General features: G+C 37.1%; 1 protein-coding gene across 1 annotated transcript in view; it reads right to left on the bottom strand.

The window, feature by feature from the left end:
• phlpp2 (PH domain and leucine rich repeat protein phosphatase 2) overlaps nucleotides 1-24,801 on the bottom strand; it is a 52,236-nt gene that overhangs the window by 13,738 nt on the left and 13,697 nt on the right. Inside the window, exons 4-14 of the mRNA XM_083558388.1 lie at nucleotides 21,804-21,994; nucleotides 20,908-21,033; nucleotides 16,035-16,189; nucleotides 13,860-14,006; nucleotides 12,575-12,805; nucleotides 8,199-8,401; nucleotides 8,042-8,102; nucleotides 7,313-7,408; nucleotides 5,401-5,556; nucleotides 3,230-3,430; nucleotides 842-1,004 (exon numbers count right to left, since the gene is read on the bottom strand). Coding sequence (XP_083414514.1) covers nucleotides 842-1,004; nucleotides 3,230-3,430; nucleotides 5,401-5,556; nucleotides 7,313-7,408; nucleotides 8,042-8,102; nucleotides 8,199-8,401; nucleotides 12,575-12,805; nucleotides 13,860-14,006; nucleotides 16,035-16,189; nucleotides 20,908-21,033; nucleotides 21,804-21,994 — 1,730 coding nt within the window. The remainder of the gene's footprint in view (nucleotides 1-841; nucleotides 1,005-3,229; nucleotides 3,431-5,400; nucleotides 5,557-7,312; nucleotides 7,409-8,041; nucleotides 8,103-8,198; nucleotides 8,402-12,574; nucleotides 12,806-13,859; nucleotides 14,007-16,034; nucleotides 16,190-20,907; nucleotides 21,034-21,803; nucleotides 21,995-24,801) is intronic.

Raw genomic sequence — 24,801 nt, 5'->3', positions numbered from 1 at the left:
CTCGCAAACATTCCGAACCATCTAGAGACGTACCAGTGCCATTTGAATTCCACTACATGTGTGGTTTTGACATTTGACCTCCTGGAGTGTTTAAAGGCTCTGGCATGGAGAAGCTGATGCTGGATCTGTGATGATCACAAATGTTGAGCTCAGTAGCTCCTACTTTTATACCAGAGACTGTAGAAAGAACATTTACTTATAATCTTATACTCCAGTACTCATGTTAGTTCTCACTCTCCAGTGTTCTGTATTGTTGAAAGATTTATGATCACACTCTTGATGTCACCCAAATGAGGATGGGTTCCCCTTTTGAGTCTGGTTCCTCTCAAGGTTTCTTCCTCATTACATCTAAAGGAGTTTTCCTTGCCACAGTCACCATGGCTGCTCATCAGGGATAAATGCACACCATTCACCTTAACTGTTGATTTCTGTAAAGCTGCTTTGAGACAATGTCTGTTGTGAAAAGCGCTATAGAAATAAACTTGACTTGACATGTTAAAAACACTGTGCAACCATCACACCAGTTTGAATATGTGGTTGAAACAAGTTTTCCCTAAGCCCATTAACTGCACCAGACATCTTCGTGTAATATCTAAAATTATAGATGATTTTAGTCCATTTTTTCATACACAATATGTTAAACTCCTTTATATTTTCACGTTTGTCCACTTCAGTTCACACCTTATTTTGTGTAATTTATTTAATTCCACCTACAGGAACATCCTGGCAGATTCAAATCTAAGGTAACACCTCTGCAGCAATTCAAAAAGTTCATTCAGTGTTTAAAGCTTTTTGGGTTTGGTGACATGTCTGTGTTTTCTTGCACATGTCTTACACTGACCTTTATCTCAGGCAGATTCAGGACTTCAGGGAAGACACTGATGTTGTTGGAGTGTAAGATGAGGGCGTGAAGTCTCTTACAGCTGGACACGGTGGAGGGGACAGTTTTCAGCTTGTTGCCACTCATGTTCAGCTCCTCCAGAAGCTCCAACTTGCTCAACTTACTGAGAAGAGAATGTAGATGTGAAAATTCCTGAAGAAAAACAATTGGCCGTCTAATCAAAAACAGTAAAAATCAATCAAATCTCTCTGCCTTTTTTTTTGTATTAAAAAAAAAAACATATTTGACAAATAATTTTCAGGAGCAGAGTTATCATGTTTAACATTAGCTATGTCAGAATCCTGTGGTGGACAGTAACGAATAAATGTAATTTGTTACTGTACTTAATAGTTTTTTCTCATATCTGTACGTCACTCAAGTATTTTTATTCGGGAAGACTTTTACTTTTACTTCACTAGATTTTAAAGTCGAATACCATTTATCAGTGATATTTCACTATCAGTTGTTCCTTTTTATTTATGAGTAAATAAAAACTTAACTGGTTAAGTGGGCAGCGAGCCACAAATCAGTGTAGAGTACATCTTCTCAGGGGCGGATTATGATTAACATTATGATTTATAGTATGTATTTTAGCATAATGTGTGAAGAAACAAAACAATTACAGCTTACTGGTCTAGTTGGATTGTAGTTAAATTGGTTACCGTTCATTGAGGTGATGTCAGAAAGGTTTTTTGTGCACTGAAAAGGTCCTGAACTGAGGTGAGTAAGGGAAATCTCCAGTTCAGCTTAAATTGATAATTTAAAAGACATATTTTCAGGATATAGATGTTATATGTATCTTATGGCTACAATTAGCCAAGGAGATTTATGGTTATTGTTCCTGAGAGTTTGATAAATTGTGCATTATGTATTTAATTGTGCAATAAATGCATTTTTGGGTGATATTTCTACATGAATGTTCTCAGAAATGTATCCAAATTTGTGGACTGCTCTGAGAATATGTTTTTCCTCATCCAGTGATGGTAGCTGAAGCAGAGATAAGCTTTTTCAAAGCTGAAACATATCAACAGGGAAGATGTTGGGTGATAATGTGGTTCACTCAGGGTGTCATTCAAGCTAGAACCGTAATTGCCGCTTGGTGGTACCTACTTAGCACGAACATACAGTTCAGAGTGAGTTGAACAGCAAAAAGAACATTTATTTATATTTTTTTAAGCCATTGAAAATGAGGTTTTGGGCTCATTATAATTTATTTAATATTAACCAGTGTTTGACTCAATAATATCATTCTAATAATAATAAAAGTAAATTAAGAAAGAGTCTTGTGATAAAACATTATAATAAGGGATTATAGCCATAACAAATCACAGTATTTGGATACTTAACTACATTTAAAGGCAAATTCATTTGTACTTTTGCTCAAGTTAAAGTTTAAAGGGAGCACTTTTACTGGAGTCATATTTTACATACTTTATCTCTACTTTTACTCAAGTGTACTTCATCCACCACTGTTAGAAACATACTGATAAAATTGTATTGAAAATCAAAACTTTTTTTGCAGGAAAGTTGTAACTGAAATATTTCTAATGTGATACTAACTGGTGTGTTACTAACTGGGCTTCAAAACTTTGTCTCCTTTTAGTTTCCTGTTTTTTTTTCCTTTTTTGGATTGTTTTTCTTTTTATATGATAACTCAAATTAGTGTTCACTGACATAAAAATGTGAGCTTCTTTGGGGGAAAAAAAAAGTTGGTAGGTCTGGGGCAATGTTGTAAATTCCTACAACAGCGTCTCCAGGTAGTGGCTATAATTCTATGGAATTACATTTGTGCCAAAAGTACTGAATGTAACTTTTGAGGAAACAAACATAAATATACAATACTAAGAAGAAAATACACTGACGTGTCACTTTTAGAAGCTGTTAATTATGAGGTTATTTCATTCATTGTATATATCAATAGGAGTTTATATAAACTAAAAGCAGCTATACATATATTCAAATAAGAAAATGCTCCCGTTTCTTTCTTCCATCTTTCTTTTAAATCAAGCATTACTGACACTGAGTAAATAGAATCACAACACCGACACTGTCTAAAGTGTCTAAATAATTTTAGTGATATTAAGTTATTGGAGCTGACAGAGAGGTGTGTATGTCATTTTATAATGTGTAATTTCATATATATTCTTGCATAATCATAGATCTAAGTATTTGTAATTGAACTAAAGATGTAGAGTAGTTCCGAGACCATGTGTAGTCCATTAGGCATTAAAATCTCTTTGTATTTTTCGCATGCTAATAGTTTTTCATAATGTTTTCAGAATGCAGCTCTACTGAAACTTTGCTGATTTGATATTTTTGCTGTATCACCCAACTCTATGGTCTCGATACCTTGCAGGGAAACACAGCAGCTGGTTATAGGCCACATGTAAAACCCGCAGATTCTGGTGTCCCACCAGCAGGTTGGCGCAGTTTTCGGTCAGGTTGTTCCCGGTGAGGTAGAGCTCCTGGAGGGTGCTGAGGCTCTCCTCGGTTTGGCTACTTAGCGGGATTGTCCCCAGCGAATTGGCAGACACATTCAGGTATTTTAAACTGAGAGAAAAGAGACAAAAAACAAAAAAAATTAAATATCTTTGTATGGATGCAGGTGGATGTCCTGCATCATTAATAAACAAGCTTCAGTTAGTTCAGAATGTGGCAGCAAGAGTTCTTACTAGGTCAAGAAAATACGATCATATAACCCCAATCTTATCGTCCCTACATTGGCTTCCTGTTAAGTTTCGAATAGACTACAAACTACTGCTACTCACTTATAAAGCACTAAATGGTTTGGCTCCCATGTATCTCTTCAGTCTTTTAACACGCTACAATCCGTCACGCTCCCTGAGATCTCAAAACTCTGGGCTTCTAGTAGTTCCTAGAATAGCAAAGTCCACTAAAGGCGGTAGAGCATTTTCACATTTAGCTCCTAAACTCTGGAATAGTCTACCTGACAATGTTCGGGGTCCAGATACACTCTCCCAGTTTAAGTGTAGATTAAAAACATATCTTTTTAGCAAAGCCTACACATAACACACATCACACACATCACATCACAACCTTGTGCTCCAGAATATATGATCACATGCACATTATCAACTTGTGCTGTTAATATCATGAACAGCAGCTATGCTAATTCCTCTCCACTGCTTCTCTTTCTCTCCCCATCCCGAGGCATCCTGAGGTTTGGCCAGCTCCAGTCACGTCCCACCTCGTGAAGATTATGGACCTATGGATGATCATGGAGAAGTAGATGCAGAGTGGTTAAAGGCCCTGGCATGGAGAAGCTGATGCTGGATCTATGATGATCACAAATGTTGAGCTTTTTATACCAAAGACTGTAGAAAGAACATTCACTTATAATCTTATACTTCAGTGCTCATGTTAGTTCTCTCTCTCCAGTGTTCTGTATTGTTGAAAGATTTATGATCAAACTCTTGATGTCACCCATATGAGGATGGGTTCCCCTTTGAGTCTGGTTCCTCTCAAGGTTTCTTCCTCATATCATCTAAGGGAGTTTTTCCTTGCCACAGTCTCCATTGCTGCTCATCAGGGACAAACGCACACCATTCACCTTCACTGTTGTTTTCTGTAAAGCTGCTTTGAGACAATGTCTGTTGTGAAAATCGCTATACAAATAAACTTGACTTGACTTGTAGTACCCTAATATCCAGCATGATCATGATGAGTAAGATTAATGGAAAGACAATTATATATCGACTATACACTGCAATAATGGCTGTAATGTAACAGCATCTCATCAGTGATCTCAGGATGAAATAGAGAGAGGACAGAAACAGCAAAATCGATAGGCTCACATCACTTAATGATATAAAACCACTTATCGAAAAAAAAAAAATCTTCCATCTAAAGAAGAGGAGATGCTCTAAAAGACTCCACGCTGCTAAAGACATGGTTATTAAAGATTTGGTTCTGTTAAAGCCTGACTGACCGATGACCTCGCCCACAGGAAATTACTTTTACATGCTCGTATTACACCACCACACCCCACGACTGCTTTCTTTCCCACGCTAACACGCGAGAACTAATTCCAGCAGCTCCGGAGTGGATTACATTTTTCAATGGCAAGATCGGAACAAATTCCTTACTCTGCTTTCTGCATGGTACTGTGAAGAGAAAGAGAGAGTGAGAGCGAGAGAGAGAGAGAGAGAGAGAGAGAGAGAGAGGGAGAGAGAGAGACAAAGGGACAAATATATTAAATAGAAAGAAACAGAGAGGGAATTATAAATGGAGGAAGGGAGGGAGGGAGGGAGCGAGGGAGGGAGGAGAAAAAGACAGAAAGGGAAATAGAATGGGGAGATAAAAGACAGACACGAGGACAGGAGGTGAGGGAGCGACACAGGCAAAACCATAGAAAAAAGAAATAGAAGACAAACACACGTCTTCACTCCACTTTCTGTTTTTCACTGTTTTCCACTGAGGTGAAAGAGAGTGAGAGAGAAAGACAGAATCAAAGACATAGAGAGAAAGAAAGAGAGAGAGAGAGAGAGAGAGAGACCTACTTTAAGGCCTTGGAGAAGAAGCTCTCCGGGAGCTCAGTAAGCTTGTTGTGCTGCAGATCAAGGGTTTCCAGAGGGATGTGATCTAGGAAATCAGGCACACGCTGTAACGAGTTACTGCCAACCAGCAGCTTCCTCAGACTCAGACCACTGAGCAATCTAATGTCGAAAACACAGAGGAGAAAGGCACCATGTTCATCATTTCTGAAACCAAAGCCCAGTCTCCACTAACACAGGTAAACCCATTAGCATATTAAGACCACTTTCAAAGTGTAAAATTGTTAGCCTGGAAGTCTGATTAAAGGCTGAAAAGTGAAAGCAGAAGTTACATGATATGCTTGTGGTGATAAAAAGCTGTGTTTGCATCCTCTACAAAGTTCTGGTTGTGGTTTTCGTAAGTCACACATTAGAATGTTGTATTTACGGGCTTCATGTTAACACTTCGCAGGAATTCGAGCTGTTGAATTTGCTCACTGTAATTGTGATTGGAGTTTTCTGGATGCTGTTTTCTGTATAGTTATATTATTTGTAGTAGAAATTCCTTCCTTTTATCCGTCCTTCCTTCCTTACTTAATTACTTTGTAAGTATATTACCGTATTTTCCGGACTATTAGCCACTACTATTTTCCCACGCTTTTTGTACCACGTGGCTTAAACAACGAAGCGGCTAATTTATGGATTTTTTCCTGGTTTTTTCCCGGTTTCACAATATTCAAGGCAAAAAACTGAGCCCCATAACATTAGACCAATGAAATTGCAGAGCGGGTTCAGGTGAACCAATGAAACTCTTTATATTAAATCAGATGCGCTCCCACTGAATCGGGCCGCACCACATTATAAATATGGATGAGGTTCCTCTGATGTTTAACCTGCCGCTCACTCGGACTGTGTACAGGAAATGCGAATCATTCGTCACGCTGAAAACAACCGGGCATGAAAACAAGCACTTCACCTCTGTTCTGAGCTGCACGGCATCGGGAGAAAACCTTCACCGGTGGTGATTTTGAACGCATAACAATGACAAAAGAAAAAACCTTCGAGAGAAATTGTTGTGAAGGGAAAGAGGAAGACAGTGAACAATGACTTGGTAGGCTACTGTTTAGATACAATTCGTGTTACAGACACTGTCTTTCGTTAAAGCCTGTGTAAAGTTCATTAGTTTCAGTGCAGACACCTGCAGCTTATAGACAAGTGTGGCTTATTTATGTTCAAAATAAAAATATTTGTCTAATCTTAGTGGGTGCGGCTTATATTTGGGTGCACTTAATTGTCCAGAAATTACGGTAGTTCATAATTTATATTTGAGGCTTATCTCACTTACTACTTATTAAATTAACCGCTTAATGAATCTCATCCATAATGACCTTCAAATCTTCCTGATCAGGAAAATTGGTGTCAAAATACCAGACGTAAACTTTCCAAGCATAAACAGTAACTCATTCATAAACCATAATTATCAAAACTCAAAAAATAATTTGAATTATTTTCTTTCATTTTAGTTTTTGAGTTCTTTATTATTTTATATATTTGTTTGCTTCCTGAAATGTTAGGTTCAGTACTTCTGCCATTCCCATACAATTCAAGCAAATTAATCTAGCTTGCAAGTAAAACTGCCTCGCATAAAAAGTCAGACCAACATTGTTCTATCGCAGTAAGACATTTTGCACCACAAAAAAATAAATGTTTTTTTTTTTATTTGCCCTGTGTAAGTGCTCTATACAGAAAGCCTTCAATGATGGCACTGATATTTTCATCTCTGCAACTCTGAGTGACCTCATCGTCTGCAGCGGTGTCCTGCACTCTCTTATCACTGGCGATGGAAATCGCATTAATACAATGGACACTTAGACAGAAGTCTCACTGCTGCGCCTCAGCACAGACGACTGAATAAAACTTTTAAAAAAGCGGCACTGACCTGCCCGGCAGCTCCAACAGCAGATTGTGCGAGACGTCCAGCACCTCCAGCTTTCTGCTGTCACACACCCAGTCAGGCAAATATTCCAGAACATTCCTGTCCCATCATCACAAACAATAAGGCACAATCTTTAATTCAGTTTGAGCAATGTTTTAATAATTTATCCAGTAATTAATTTAAATCAGTAGTTTAATACAAACCAATTCAAATTTCCCTTTCCCTTCACTCTCCATTAATATGTTATCATCCAGGCAACCTAATCTAACATACATATTTACCCAAATTATAGAAGCCATCATGATGCTAGCTAACTTGCAAATGTATTAAATTAACTAAACAGTTGCTAGGCTAAATTATGCTTACTTGTGTTTTCATTTAATCTTACCAATTACTGTATATAATAATAATAATTATACCATGAAAGGCTGTGATTGATCATTTGTCATGTAGTTTTACTCAGATTCTGTAAAATTAGACATTTTTAATAATGTGCAAACAAAGCACACTGAGAAAATACTTAATTAAAGGTTTACGCTAGCGTGAGTATTCGCTGGCTTGCTTGTGCTTGGTTTAAATTTGACATAACTGTTAGCAACACATTAGCTAGCTCATTAAACAGCTAATTCTGGAGAGCTATGCTAAGTATTTATTTATATCTTGGTTAATGTCGATAAATGTTGTAACACTTATGTGAACATGTTATTCCACTCATTATACACATAGACTCACCAGGACACGTCCATGTGTGCCAACTGATTAGGAACGGGATAGATGCTGATCGTAGATAAACCTGTAAGAGGAATTTTTATACAACATAATACATACAGCATTTTCCCTCAAATGAACAAAAGAAGAGAGAGAAAGAGATAAAGACAGTAGTACTCACAGTTGTTGTTAGCATATAGGCTACGTAGCGTGAAGCCGCTGAGCGTGAGCGCTTTTAGCTGATTGCGCTCACAGTGCAGAGTGTCCAGGTTACAGGCAGCACTCAGGTCCAGTTCGGTCAGCCGGTTGTCCCGCAGGTCCAGCTGGATGAGCTGCTTTATGGGCTCCAAAGTCTCACTTTTTACACTACAGAGCCCGTTCAGTCTGAAAGAAATGCGCACATTAGATTAGTCTGGGAAGCATCATATAATTTAACTATCTAGCCAAATCAGAGCCTCGGGGTTGGATCCTTAATTTGTGGTAGTGTCTAGATGGGGTTCGCATGTTTTCTGTATCTATGTTGGTTCTACTTTTTCCTCCCAACCTCCCCTAAAATGGTTGCAAACAAGCATCAAACAAAACTTCAAAGTTTCCCACCCCTAATTAATGTTAATTGAGAATTGCATTATTGAAATAAAAACTCTACCATATTCAGTCTCCTTATTCAGTGTGAAAATTTTAAAGAAGCAAAAAATCTGACAAAAGACAAAAACCTCACACACGATGACAATGACATGCAAAACAGAAAACTCAGCACTGTGAGGAAGGAACTGAATCCATGGCCTCTGACGAGAGACATAAGCCTTGTCATTCTTACTAAATAAACTCAAAACACCTGCGATTTAATAGTTCTTAATGTCCTAACACGTATACAGCTGCTTAAACATTTTCTCAAGAGGAGATCGTCTGCGTCTGACAGAGAAAGGCTTTTCATGAACCAAAAACTCAGCATGAACTCCAGTCCCTCTGCTCACATCTGGTGTTTGTCAGTGCTTCTCCAACAAGAAATGAGAGACACACCAAAGGAGAAATGTCTTTAAAGTCCTGCAAATCACATCATTTTCAATAATTGCAACAATTAACTGTGCAGAATAAAATGTATAATATTTTTATTGCCTGATAATTAGACCAAAATATTTCAGAGGATTTGGTCATTAAAAAAACAAAACTTATAAATATTCATGAGTATCAAAATATGGAAAAGCCCCAACCCACAACTTCTTCATGCCATCCTTGAGAGTGTAATATAGCGAACGTCAGCTTATTTACCGTATCTCACTAACAAGAGTACACCACTCACATTTTAGCAACCTTTTTAATGTATTTTCTCAAGGGACAATACTATAGAAATTAAACTTGAATATATTTTAGAGTAGTCAATGTGTAGCTTGTATAGCAGTACAGATTTACTGTCCTACGAAAATAACTCAATATACAGCCATTCTTATCTAAATAGCTGGCAAGGCACCCGAAGTGAACATCTCAAAACTGTGTTTAAAGTGTAAATATTTTGTGTGAGCATCATTGTTATCCAGAAATGCCTTAATCCAACTGGGCATGGAATTCACCATAGCTGTTTCAGAGCTGCAGGTTGTTGATGGGATCCTCTTCCACTACTCCATAATGACATCACGGAGCTGCTAGATGTTCGACACATGGCTCTTCTCCACCTTCCGCTTGAGGAAGCCCCACGGGTGCTCAATAGGATGCAGGTCTGGAAACATACTTGGCCACACCACCACTTTCACCTTCAGTTTCTTCAAGGCAGTTGTCATCTTGACGATGTGTTTGGAGTCGTTATGTTGGAAAACTGCCGTTCGGCCAAGTTTCTGAAGCGTCAGGTTCTGCTTAAGTATGTCACAGTACATGTTGGAATCCATGATTCCCTCAATAAACTGCACCTCCCCAGTACCAGCAGCACTCATGCAGCCCCAGACCATGATGCTGCCACCACCATGCTTGACTGTAGGCAAGAAACAATTTTCTTGGTACTCTTTACCAGAGCGTCCCCACACATGCTGCACACCAACTAAGCAAAACAAGTTTATCTTAGTCTCATCAGACCACAGGACATGGTTCCAGATATTCATGCTCATGGACAGGTTGTATTCAGCAAACTATTTACAGGGTTTCTTGTAAGCCAGCTTCAGAAAAGGCTTCCTTCCGGGGAAGATGGCCATGCAAACCGACTTGTTGCCGTGTGTGTCGTATGGTCTGAGCACTGACAAGTGGACCTTACTACCACAACTTCTAAGCAATGCAAGCAGCACTCATGTGTCTGTTTTTTAAGCCACCCTCTGCCACTGATGCACAGCACAAGGTCTAAATTTCTTTGATTGACCCTTGCGAGGCCTGTTCCGAGTGGAACACGTCTTGGTTAACCTCTGTATGATTCTGGCCACTGTACTGTAACTTAGTTTTAGACAAAAGTTAACGATCTTCTTATAGCCTGGTCCATCTTTGTGAAGTGCAACAATTAACATTTTTAAATCCTCAGAGAGTCTTTGCCATGAGGTTCCATGTTGAACATCCAGTCAGTATGAAAGAATTGTATTCAAAGCACCAAATTTTAACTGCTCTAATACAAGATACACAAATTTGTATGGTCCTGTCAAGCAGACAAAAACATGAACATAATGAATACGACATGTGCCCTAGCATGGTTACACGCCATACAGCTGTTATCACTTAAGGTGACCTCACTTGTACTTATAAGTATCTAGGTTCCACTGAATATCCAAGTGTAATTTCTAAAGTATTGTCCCTTGGGAAGATAAACTAAAAAGGTTCCTGAAATGTCAGGGGTGTACTCACTTTTGTGAGATACTGTAGCTACCCGGAATCTAAACTGCTACTCATATATTCACGACATCAGGTCTATAATGCTAGCATGACAACTATTATCAGTTATATGTACCATCATAAATAATAATTAAAAAAAATTGCATATTCGATTTTACTGGTCCACTCCATTTCTGACATCACAGATTGCGCTTGTGTTTGAAATGTTTAAAGTTTAGACTTCACTTGGGCCCTTGAGGTCATGGTGAGTTTTGAAACCAATTTTTAAGAGTTCGCTGATGGCATCAATGCCCAAGTCATGGATTAAAATCTAATCTAATTAAATGTATTAAAAGCAGATAGAGGATTTGAAGTTGACCCTGAGATATGAAATGAAATGTAATACTATTCCTCATCCTTTTTCTCTCTCATCTTATGAGTCTGACCGGAGTTCTGTTCATAAATCCTGTAAATCCATAACCACACAGAGAGCAATTTAAACTGAACAAATAGAATAAAGTGGTGGACAAAAACTACATAACCAGAGACTGATTTGTTTTTCCTGATGATAATATCTCTGTGTCAGTTAAGACAAGTGTGGAGGCATTACATCTAGATCTCTGAGTGTCTCAGTTGTGTAACAGTGGATGATCCTGTTACATTATTGCTGTTTATGTATTGTGCATTATGCATACAGAGGCTGACAAGCGTATTAATTCACAGACAATGCCAGGGAGTGTAAGATAAGGAGGAAAGAGAAGAAACAAAAGGTGAACTCTATGCCAAATGGTGGCCTATTCATTCTCTCCATTCTCTGACTTTAAACTGGTTGTGGTCTGTATGCAAACCGAGGACAGCATTGTAACCGACTGTGTATTAGCAACTCCAGGTTTATAAACAAAAACCAGCATGGCTTCTGTAGCAAACTGTCTGCAAATTTTTGCTTCAAGTTGAAAATAATCCAAGAGCTGTTTTTTTTATACTTGTTTGGGCTTGTGTTGGGAGAAGGCTCATAATCCTAATCACAGCTTGCCTACACATTTTTTTCAACTACCCCTGTCCTACGTATATCTTGTGGTATATGATCCTGACTGTTCTGCTTCCCGGACTTAGTAATCCATGTTGATGCCCCACTTCTAGATGGAGTTCTCATCAGTTGGGATCCACTCGCTGCTGGTGAGGATGACTCGACATGGACAACCAAAAAAGATTACTGTGAATGGTACCACTTAGTAACCCTGAAGCTGGCTTTGGACTGCAATTATTTTTTATGTTTATATTTTTGCACCAAGTCATTAGTGAACAGTCAACAAATTATAAAGTCGATAAAATAGACTTCATGCTGACAATGTAATCAGCGACTATTTAGTGTATTCAGTTTATAATTTTCTGGTATTTTTTTCTACAGTGTCACTGTTACACCCTATGAAATGAGCACCTACTGCATAGTGAAGCCATTTTGTAAAAGACAACATAAGACCAATAAAGCAAATATAAAATAGATCTGAATACAAGAAGAGGAATACATGAATGATTAAAAAAGACTATCTAAACTGTATAAACTATATAAATTGTATAAAGTGTAATGTTTTATTAGAAATCCACACTGTGAGTTTTTTTTTCTCCACCTACACAAGTCTGCTCAGTTCTAATGATTCGCTGAAGGAAAATGAACCGTATTCCGCACTGATACTTTAATTACCAGTCTAATCAAGGCAACACCAGCATACACGTGTTCACGTGTAAATTATGTAACCTGATGCACTCTTGGCTCACCGCAGGTCGATGTTCTTGACGTGACTCATCCTCAGCAGACTACAGAGCTCCAAGGATGTGACTCGGTTCCCAGCCATGAGCAGCCGGTCCACAGCGCTCAGCCTTTCCAGCACGGCAGGAATGTGAGGGAATGTGTTAAAGGACAGCCCGAAACTGCAGAGCTGCGTCAGGTCCCCCAACTCATCAGGCAGAGAGCTTAAGTGATTCCCATCCAGAAAGAGGGTCTGCAGGCTGGGAGAGAGAAAAACATGTCCAAAATGCTTCCTTCTTAATGCTTTTCTGGCACACACACCATTTTATGAATGGTTTTGCTAATAGAATACTATATAATTTGGCATCCTGATTTGATGTTTACAAAAAAGAGGAATTTCCTGAATATCACAATCACTCCTATTTTTTATTCTATCTATCTATCTATCTATCTATCTATCTATCTATCTATCTATCTATCTATCTATCTATCTATCTATCTATCTATCTATCTATCTTTTAGATTTTTTAATAATAATTTATAATTAATAATAATAGTTTTTAATATTTTTCTGTTTCCAGAAGCTTTCCAATACCACATTATCCTCCTCTAATAATCTGCATATGAGATTTAAAAGGTCCGAGTTAATACACTGACATCACAAAAAGAGTTTATACTAGTTTACAATCATTTGATTACCCAAATCATTATATTATTATTTTATTATTTATTAATATTTTTGTTGTTTAGTGTAGCACCAGGGTTTTAAAGGAACGTTGTCTCTTTTTTACTGTGTACCACTGTGTATAGTAAAAATTAATTAACTATAAAAGCCTCTTGACTTGATATTTTATTATCTGCTTTTTTCCTTGTGATGTTATTATTTGCATTTTGTTCATACAAAATGCTGCATTAAAAAAATATAAATAATATTTTATTATTATTATTAATACTATTTTTATTAATATTATTAAGATACTCTTAGAGCTTTAACACTAATTAAAAACAAAAGTAAAAAACATTTTGTTTCAACAGAGGATATCATGGCACCCTAATCACCTGCATATAATTATGCTAATGAGGATGAATATTTATAACCACAAGAACCCGGATCACAATATTGAGACATCCTGTAAAGGTCGTTATCGTTGCATTTTTTATATGTCATAATGTTTTTATGATTACGGACGTGGCTAATGATATCGATGCTGCATGTACCCTGTACCTTGTATTATACTGTCAGTATAATAAAAGAAAAAACATTTCAAAGTGTGATATTTTAATAATGATGGGATTGTGGGAATGTGAGCTGACCTCTGGAGGTTGCTAATGCGAGTAGGCACGGAGCCGAGACCATTACAGGACAGGTTGAGCTCGGATAGAGTCGGAATTTCACACAAGGCTTCGGGAAACACGCCTAGTCTGTTGTGAGACAGGTTGAGGCTCTTCAGCTGAGTGAACCTGCAAACACACACATACACACAGATACACACAAACACACAGAAGATAAGATAAGATGTACAATGATTAACTCACATACATAGGGATATTTACAGTAGGGGCAAGAAATCATTTCAATAAACATGATGCCATCTTTTCTGTCACGAACATACGAACAGACTTTTTGACTCACTGATTACTAAACCACACAAGAATTAAATAATCAATTCTTTGAAACATAATTAAATGCTTTTAAATTGCACAGAATCAGTAGCATCTCCAGCTGTAATTAACACATTTTTGTTCATAAAGGTATTAGCATTAAAATCCAGATCTCTTTTGACTCGATTGAGAGACAGAACATAACTTCCCTAATCCAAGAATTAAATTACTTAAATATTAATACCTTTTCAATCATATTAAATGATCTGTTAAGAAACTGTTAAGGTAACACACATGCTAGCATGGAACAAAGCGTTCATTTTCTACTACAGCTGTTATTTAAGCAAAGTTAACAAGCAACAAGGTGACATGCAAGTACAATTTTTCTAAATTTTTTATTTTGTATTTTTATTATTATTAGTTTTAGGTATGATGCAATGAAGTGACTAATTCAAATGACTGGTTCAGGAATTGATGTGGATTTTTTTACTCTATATATTATATTTTAAGCTATTATCATTAAAAAGTAAAATACAGTTCTGAAAACTGAAACTATTTCCAAAAAAAAGCAGTTCCTGTGCTCAAACCTTTTTTTCATGATCAAACTGATATGTAGAATCTACCCTTTGAACATACATCAATCAGGCATAACTTTATGACCACCTCTCAGGCATACCTTTTTGACCACCTGCCTAATATTGTGTTGGTCCCCCTTTTGCTGCTAAAACAGTCCTGACCCATCGAGCAGTTAACATCATTAACCTCTTCAGCATTTTGAACTACTGAAGCTCATCTGTTGGATCGGACCACACGGGCCAGCATTCGCTACCCACATGCATCAATGTGCCTTGGCCGCCCATGACTCTGTCGCTGGTTTACTTGGACCATTTTTGATAGATTCTGACCACTGCAGACCAGGAACATACCACAAGAGCTACAGTTTTGCCGATGCTCTGACCCAGTCGTCTAGCCTACACAATTTAACACATCAACTTTGACGACGAATGTTCACCTGCTGCCTAATATATCCCACCCAGTAACAGGTGCCATGATGTTTTTCACTCACCGATCATAATGTTATAACGTCATATTGGTGCCTAATTGGTGTATTGTGGGCAGTTAAAACTCACCATGACCTCAAGGGCCCAAGTTAAGTCTAATATCTAAACATTTAAAACACAAGCGCAATCTGTGATGTCAGAAATGGAGTGGACCAGTAAAATCGAATATGCAATTTTTTTTTTTATTATGATAGTAAATATAACTGATAATGGTTGTCATGGTAGCCCAAAAACTGTTTTATCTGGTAGATACTAGTTGGATCCATGTTTAATTAAAAATAGGTGGATAGATCACTTTATTCTTTTAAGAGGGAAATTCACAAAAAAACAAATAGATAACAAAATTGTTTTTTAGGCCCCGCCCACTTCAGTAGATATAGATAGTTTTGATGCGTTAACCTTCTACTTTATAGTAGCATAGTAGATCAGGTTCCAAAGTCGAAGCAATTTTATTTAGTCTGATTGTATTCCTTTTGGGATGTAACATGCAGGCTGCTTGCACTTACAGCAAATAAACGCTCACTGTTTACAGCTCAAACTGTAAAACACCAATACAAGAAGTTGACTATTAACATTAATAGTGTCATCTCGTCAGCTTTTTTTCTTACTTTCTGCTTGGCACGTACACTTAATACATCATCACAGCCTGAACAGCTCAATATACCTTGAGAACATTGAACAACCTTACTGAAGTATTATGTAACCTGGAAATTAAGCAACATTACACAGTTATCTTATCTTCTGCATTATGCAGCAGTGAGGTTTTTAGAGAACATAGTAGACGTAATCTGGTTTTAGAGGCCGGTATGATCATTAAGGTCTTTACCTGTTAAAGTTGCAAAGACCTCCAGGACCTTCAAGACTGAGGAAGTTATGGCGCAGGTTAAGGTGTGTGACATCTTGGCTGTAGAAGAGATATTCAGGAACCTCCTCCAGACTGTAGCAGGACAAATCCACCAAGCTAATAGTCTGAGACACCACCTACACACAGACAAATGCACCATAAAAGAGGTCTGTATGGTAGAAAATATCAGAAAAGTATTTAGTTGCTGTCATGATGTGTGGCCAAGAACTTTCCGGTACCCTGAAAATGTCAACAAATATCCTGTAAAAGTAGGAGGAGCTTCATGGTAGACCGTGAAAGAAGACCACAAATGAACATTTCACTTATTTTATGTTAAAACCTTCACAAGGCCACAAGGTTGAACTACAACAAACAAACAATGTTTTTTTGGGAGCAACAAGTAACCCAAATAAAATCAAGAGTGCTGATACTTGGACTTGACAGACACAATTTTCCCAACACAATGTATTTTACTATTTTACATACAGCACTTTCCAAACCTATAGGTGTACATAGTGAACAGAAAGCAACAGTTTTGTATGATAAAAAATTTTAATTTGCTTGAATCACAGGTAGGACATTTATAAGGTCAGATCAATGCTAAATATCAGTGACGAGATTATCAGGACAATTCCTGTCACTCAGGCATACAGTACATGATTCATATCTGAGGGCATCTTAGTAATTTAACATGGTTATTGTTTATTTTATTTTACATTTAGCTGAAATAAAATGAAATATGTGCATTCAAAATGCCTAAATCATTATTATCATTATAATTTCATACAATTTTGTATCTTTTCTTAAAAGAAATGGCAGAGATCCATTATGAGTTTACTAATGCCTTCTTTGTTAAGTATTCACAAAATGAAACAAACTTTCAGTTCTTGAACTCATCATGCAGAATCCAACAATCTCAGATCAGTGGAGTATTGCAGGAATGTTTGACCTTCTGCAAGTTGCTCCCATCTCCACCCATGGTTTCTGGAGCTCAAACAGAGGGGCCATCAGGTGCTTCTTGACCTCTTTTACCAAGCCACTTCTTCCCTTGATTGTTCGGTTTCAAACTTCTTCCATGTGAGAAGTATGGATGCAAATTTCTCTCAGGAATCTTCAGTGTAGCAGAAATGTTGTAATGGTCCCCAAATGTGTGCCTCAGAGACATAATCCTGCCAAAGTGTTTTTTTGTTTTGTTTTGTTTTTTTTTACTTCTGCATGGCTTGCTTTTTGATTATACAGATAGATGTGTGCCTTTCCAAATCTGGTCCAATCAATGGAAATCCAATTGAAGAAACATCTGAAATATGATCCAAAAAAACGAGAAGTTGCATTTCAAGTGTCATAGCAAAGGGAGTGAATACTTACGTTCATTTGCAATTTAATTTTTTTTTCCTTTTTAATACATTTGTGACATTGTCATACATCTGGTTTTTGCTTTGTCATTACAGAATGTGCAGTAGACTGAGGTAAAAAAGTAGACTGATGGGGGAAATTTTTTTAAATTAAAGAATGAAGAGGTGTCCATATTTTTTTGAAGGCACTTGCTAAATATAAATAATTTTTAAACAACATTGTCCATCATGCATGCTAGTTCCAGCAAGCTCTTATTATACTAGCCTAAAAAGATAGACAATACAAAAGGAAGTCTATAGACAGATTCTGGCATTTCCACTCCATTTTTACTGACATTCCTTCCCATTTTTTCCTCAGTTGAAAAAAACATTACCTTTGAGCAAAATAGTACATTTATTTGAGTTTATTTAGTTATAATTTTATTTTTAGCATGAACATCACAGTGCTTGTGTTCATGTAATCCTTATTTTGCTAAATAATGGACCAAATAAACAAGAGTAGTGATGCTATTACTGTTAATGCCGCATTTTGCTAAATTTATAACAATAAATCAATAAACAAATCTTTATCATAAATATGGACAAGTATGTACACAATATAGCATTCACTGTTATCTATGGTTTCAAGCATCCATTGGAGGGTTTTTACTGTATACAAAAATCTTTACTAATGCAGTAAAATTTTACATCAAACGTCAAGTAATTTCAAGTAGGTTTTTACTTACATTTCAACCATACACAGTGCAGTACACAGTGAAACTAAACTGTTCAACAAGGGCCAAGGTGCTACATCAAACTAGATAAATTAACACAAGTTAATGCAAAAACTCAAATTATCTACAGACACTACATAAAGTGGACGTGTAAAAACGTGCACACAACAGAATACAGTGAGCATTAAACAGCGTAACATTGCAGCGTGGGCTGAGTACATGTCTGATGGGCAAATCTTGTTTTGTATCACATTTTGCAATCATTGTTAGGTGAATATTGTATTTCTATCAGTCCTACTCCCAAGCCTTTTTGTTGTTTGTGAGATCTTGGTGAGATTTTGATACATATGTCCAGCACCGACCGTGAGTTTGTAGTAAACACCTATTAATTTTAATAGGTGCACAAAATACAATTACACTGCTTTTATGTTAAAGGACACTATTGTCTTTATTAAAGTCATTAGTGTGCTTATGCACATCAGTAAATGTGTTGGACAGCTTCCAAGAAATTAGCTCTCAGCCTTCAACAAGGCATGGACTTCTGTTTGGAGAACATACAGCGGTGTTTAAAGATTACAATTTGAATTGTAATTGTCATTACGAAAGTAAACATGAAGAAAAATTTTGACGGATGCACGAGCATCAGAAGATCTGCTGCTATTTCACAGTAAGTTATGATGCTAGTTTTTTAAACATTGCAAAAGTTTTGTAATTATATCTTTCACATTTTTTCACTGTAATGATTCATTTACTGTTTCTTATAGCAGAATATTATAGTGAGATTTGATATCACCCAAATGAGGATGGGTTCCCTTGACTTGACTTGATATCATATATATTGGAACTTACTTAAGTATATTATAAGCAATTAATATATATTAAATTAATTATATCTCTCTAAAACCATTCCAATATCTTATGTGGCCCTTTTGGAAAAATAATTGCCCATCCCTGTTCTAGCATGTAAAACATGTGACTGAGAAGCAGTTTAAAGTTAGAGACAGTCATTCCGAATCCATTTTCCATAGACTGTTGTGGACAACAAATTCCTATAGCAATATTATGGCATCAATGTTGACATGACACAACCCTATTTAGGGAAACATGAAAAATTAAGTTTTTGTGTGTGTGTGTGTGTGTGTGTGTGTGTGTGTGTGTGTGTGTGTGTGTGTGTGTGTGTGTGTGTGTGTGTGTGTTGGACTTGATGCCTAGCCTACTGTCGACTTTGTGGTGCTGCTTTATAAAGACGCTCTTTGAGTGGAGCAGTGAGGCAAGATAAGATCTCCATTCGTCAGCGGCGTGTCAGACTTCAGACACTCATCATATTAAACAATTGTTCCCTTCACACAGGTGCTGTTTGTACTTAAGCACTCGCTGTCTGGATGGAACATTCCCTTAGCAGCCCGAATGAGATGTGGCATGATGTTAGATGTGTGACTTATTTGACTGACATGTCTATCTTCAATCTTTTATTGTCTGTTATTCAAATAAAAATTCTACTCTTTTCCTAAAAATCCTTAATATTTTTTATTCCAAATAGAATTTTCCTCTAATCCAGACAAGAACTGAAATGATTGACAGTTTACTTATTAAAATAAGGGAAGGAGAACCTATAGGGCATTAAATGCTTCTTTCCCATTTGAACAGACTCTCACATTTATTCCATTGTATGAGTACCCCAAAGAGGGTACAGAGTAAAGGCGATTGCGAGGGCACTAGCAGTGAATACGCTCACTTTCAAATGACGTTCTAAATCTGAAGCATATCAGTGAGTCATTTGGCTCACAGCTGAAAACTCACATACGATTTTCCTCTTATGCAAGTATATACACTAAGCCAAAATTCATCATTTGGCTCATGAAACCACACATATGGAAGGTAATCAGTGGAGTCCAGATAAAATAATTTGCCACTACTCTGTTGGGGGGAAAAAGACAAAAAAAAGAAGCTGTAGAAATACAGAAAGCAAAACGTCCTTGACAAAGCAAGGATTAGGTCAGAATTAAAAGCTTAAAGAGACCAAAATCACAAGATCCCCTTTTTTTCTAAAACCATCATCATCCCACTGGTAAAAAGCTGCTGTTTTCAATCAAGTGCATTTTGCCCAGAGAATAATGCAAATACTGTCAAGGACACATGTCAAGGACATATGTAAACACACAGAAATGATAAAAAACTAATTTGAGTAAAAAAAAAAAATAAAAAAAAAACTGTACATTGAGTAATAATGTAAATACAGTATGTTCATATGTGTGTTTTATTTACAAATACAGTTATTTATTATCGCTATGAGACACTAGCAAAAAAAAAGCAGATCGGATCCTGTAACAAATAGGAAAAACATTTACTGTGGCAGGTTACATAACATTTTTTAGGAAAGAAGTATACATCCAGGTATTAGTATATTGCCACAGTTGCCGGCGGCTTGCTCATCAGGGACAAATTCACACCATTCACCTTAACTGTTGATTTGTGTAAAGCTGCTTTGAGACAATGTCTGTTGTAGAAAGCGCTATACAAATAAACTTGACTTGACTTGACTAGTATATCAGATTTTATAAAGTGTTTAGATGCTATAAGTTGTTATATAACAACATTTTTACTCAGGTGATAAAGACATGCTCCCTGACACCAATAACACAGTTTACAGTTATGCCCCAGGCTGTGATTAGCAGTGAAGTAGCTGTGTGGAAAATCTTCCTGAGTAAGTGATAAAAACAGTAAAATGTCTGTTTGAAAGCCCAATGAGTGACCCGATTAGATAAAAAAAAAAAAAAAGTATAGTCTTACTTTCGAGGCCTGCCGATGCCATCGCTGATACTCAGCGAGTGTGTCGAAGTTAACGTAGTAGTTGTGAGCCTGAGGTCCGGCCGAGAGGAACATCAGGCAGTGCTGCCTTCTCTTCACTTCCTCTACCTGCAAATAAAAGGACAGATAAAGAGCAGGTTTGGGGATAATCAAGGTGCATGTAAAGTGCACTTCTGCCACTGTTTTGAAATTAGAAATTAGAAATAAATAACACCTCAGTTCTTGCGTCTTGATTTAGAACCTGTGTTAACCAAGCATTAAAAGCATGAGATAGAAGAACAAAGACTAAGACCATAAATATGATCTATAAATCATTGAGCTATCAATATGATGCTACCACCACCAGGCTTCACATCTCAGAATGATCAGCAGTGTTGGGTTTTAATTTGGTGCCCATATTTTTCAATTCTTTAACAAACATCAAATGAGATTTCATACAGCTAGCCCAGCTTTGAAGAGTGTCCAAGTTTTGGTTGTCCTGACAAAGGCATCTCCTGTCTGAGTTGTGGATCTCTCCAGCTCCTTTAAGGTTTTCTTCGGCCTCTGGCTTGTTTCTCTGTCTAATTCCTGTCTTTACCTGGTCATGATTTTAGTGAATAGTTTTCTTTGTACTACACTCTTTAAACTTTTAATCACATTTGTTTTCACGTCACAGACTTTGAAAATTTTGGGATATTTGGTATAATGACTTGTATAATAAAAATTAAATTTCTGTTGTTTTTATTAAGAAATTATTACATTTGAACTGAAAAGCAAGCCGCCTCGCGAATTCTGATTGGACGTTGCCCTGTGGCTGTAACGTGTTTTCAGAGCATGAAACAATATGTGAATTATTATGTGCTATTTGTTTGCATTATATTGTTGGTCAGACACCTTACCTTCCCCCCAACCAGAGGCAGGATGTGCAACTTCCCCGTCAGACTGTCCTTCACGGATGCTACAATAAGACACGTGCCGCACAGGATCACCTGTCGCTCCGCCCACTTGTGGAGCTGCGTCTTGCCCTTGCGCACACTGAACACACCCTTCAGGAGTGTTCGATCCTGCTGGTCAGCATTTGCTGGCAGCTCTGTTAGCACATACACACACAGACACACACACATGCACACATTAATATAAATAAATTATACAAAATAATATGAATAAAGAATACTAAATACAATGATCAAAGCCCTACTGTGGACCAGCTGTCACAATATTACACATGTACACACACACACACACACACACACACACACACACACACACACACACACACACACACACATCAAGGAAATGCGATCGTGAGTTAAGCACAGAGCCCTACTGAGCATCATCTGTCACAATATAACACACCCACACACACACACACATATCAAGGAAAGGTTTATACTAAGTAATATATCAATATGTCTAGAAGCTTAACAGAGTCCTCTTGAGTAACAGCTGTCACAATATCAGATTGTATCACACACACACACACACACACACACACACAAACACACACACACACACACATCTGATATGTACACACACACACACACACACACACACACACACACACAATATCGGACATGTATACACACACACACACACACACACACACACACACACACACACACAAACACTATGTCTTAATTAGGCCCACATCTGTTGTACAGTTCATGCAAAAAATAATAAAGAAAAACCTGCCAGAAAATGATGTCACATGTCCTGGTCACTTCCAATTCTTCCACACACATACACACACACACACACACACACACACACAAACACACTCACACTTTACTGGGTCACTGGGTTTGCACAGAAACAAACACATCTGTGTAATAAGTGCTTTTGTCTATTTGTCTCATATACTGTACTCTACTACATGCAACATGTGTTCATATGCATGCACACACACACACACACACACACACACACACACACACACACACACACACACACAAACACTGTCAAACTTTCTCACCAAAACCACAAAAAACCCTTAAACAAGAGTTTTTACTTAATAACTTATACTTAAGTCAAGAATTTAATAGGATTTTAATAGAATCATCAACGGGGTGGTGTGATGTGGTGGTGGTCATTCTGCATAGTGTTTTATTCTCTTTATTTTTTATTCATTTACACTTTTATCCACTTGTAGTTACAGTTAATGTTGTCAAACATTCACATACGTTACAAACAATCGCTTCCTTGCCAGTTTCACTCAGAAAATGTAACATTACAGCTCTGTTATAAAGCTCTGACAATGGAGAATCCTTCCATCAAACATAAAAAAAACATGATTACACTAACATCAGCTGGATGAGCCATTATAAATAAGCTTTTACTATAGCAACAATAACGTATTTAACCAATTATTATAAACATATTTATAACCCTGTGATTTGCAGCTGCACTGCTGACAGAGCCGCTCTTACAGATATTGAATAAATACCTTCTGACCAATCAGAATCCAGAACCCTACATGTTTAGTACATAGAAACGGTCATTATATAAGGAACACTTTTATAATATTGAAACACTTGCACCTTCCCTAAAACCCTTTAAGAACACACACACACACACACACACACACACACACACACACACACACAAACACACACACACACACACACACACACACACACACACACACACACCCCTTGTTGGCTGAATCCCTGTGCTCATCCTCCCCAGACAAAGTCGGCTTGATGGATGCCAGGCTTTGGCCACGTAAACTCATCTCCTTCAATCTGAGTACAGAGTCGGATTTTGCTGTGATATGGGAACTCTGAAGAACACTTCGGACTCTGGTGCAGGTCCCAGAACCATCACAAGTCAAATGCCTAGCATAATTACAGCTCAAATAACATCTAAAGAACACACGGATTTCTTCTCCAACCTCCAACAAAGGGAGGGTTTGTGTTTTTCCTCCTGAGACCCGACACATCTTAACTCCTCTCTCTGTGTTCTTAGAAACCCAAAGGAGCCACAGAGCAAAGGATCGAAAGTGTGGCTCTAAGTCTTTTGTTTCAAAAGTCGATAAGCTTGGTTCGATGGAGGAGTCAAAATGACAGGGTTTTCTCCTCCTTACCTCTCTGCAGCGCTTCCCTTTCACACGTTTTTAGAAAAAACTTAGTGCAACACAATGGCAAGTAATATGTATTAAGAAAATAATTCCATACCCAAAACATTTAAAAGAAAAGAGCAAACTGTTGAGAAATTGAACGCTTGATATTCATTCATTCATTCATTCATTCATTCATTCATTCATTTTCTTCATGTTTAAACACCAGTGTTACAGCAATGTTGCTTTCATTTAAGAAAAATCTAGATAAAACATATATATCTTTGTTTACACATCACAAGTTTCTCTGTATCCATGTTTGTATTTTAAAATATTAAGATGCAGTACTGTGACACTTTACATTATCATTAATTAAAAAATTATATGTAACATCACAATTTCTTTTTACATCATTTATAACAAACATTTTAATTATCGATTTGTCCCTAATTTGCCACATCATCTGGGATTACAAACTTTTTGATTTTACTTTTTATACTTTAATTTTAAAAATGTGCTTTAAAATGTCCAATAAAAGATGCATAACAGATTTTCAACTTGAAAAAACTATAGTCTTATAGTCTCTAGTATTAAATATATTATATATGATAGAATTATAGTCTCTGGTATTAAAGGCTGGATTTAAGTGTGCCACTGGCGATGGATAACAGGTAACAGTGCCTATTAACAAAAAAACCTGAAATTTAAAATAAGCAGCATGCACAGCTTGTGTAAAGGCAGTACACCATCACAATCTTATAGCTTTCACACGTGAAAGAAAACTCATTCACTGTTGCCCATTCCCAAAAAAAAAGTTTTATGTCAGAATAGAAGATCAAAAA

The sequence above is a fragment of the Silurus aristotelis genome (assembly GCF_946808225.1).
Source record: "Silurus aristotelis genome assembly, chromosome: 13".
NCBI lineage: Eukaryota > Metazoa > Chordata > Actinopteri > Siluriformes > Siluridae > Silurus > Silurus aristotelis.
Note: the sequence above shows the minus strand (reverse complement) of the source record. Positions and strands in the feature narration are given on the sequence as shown.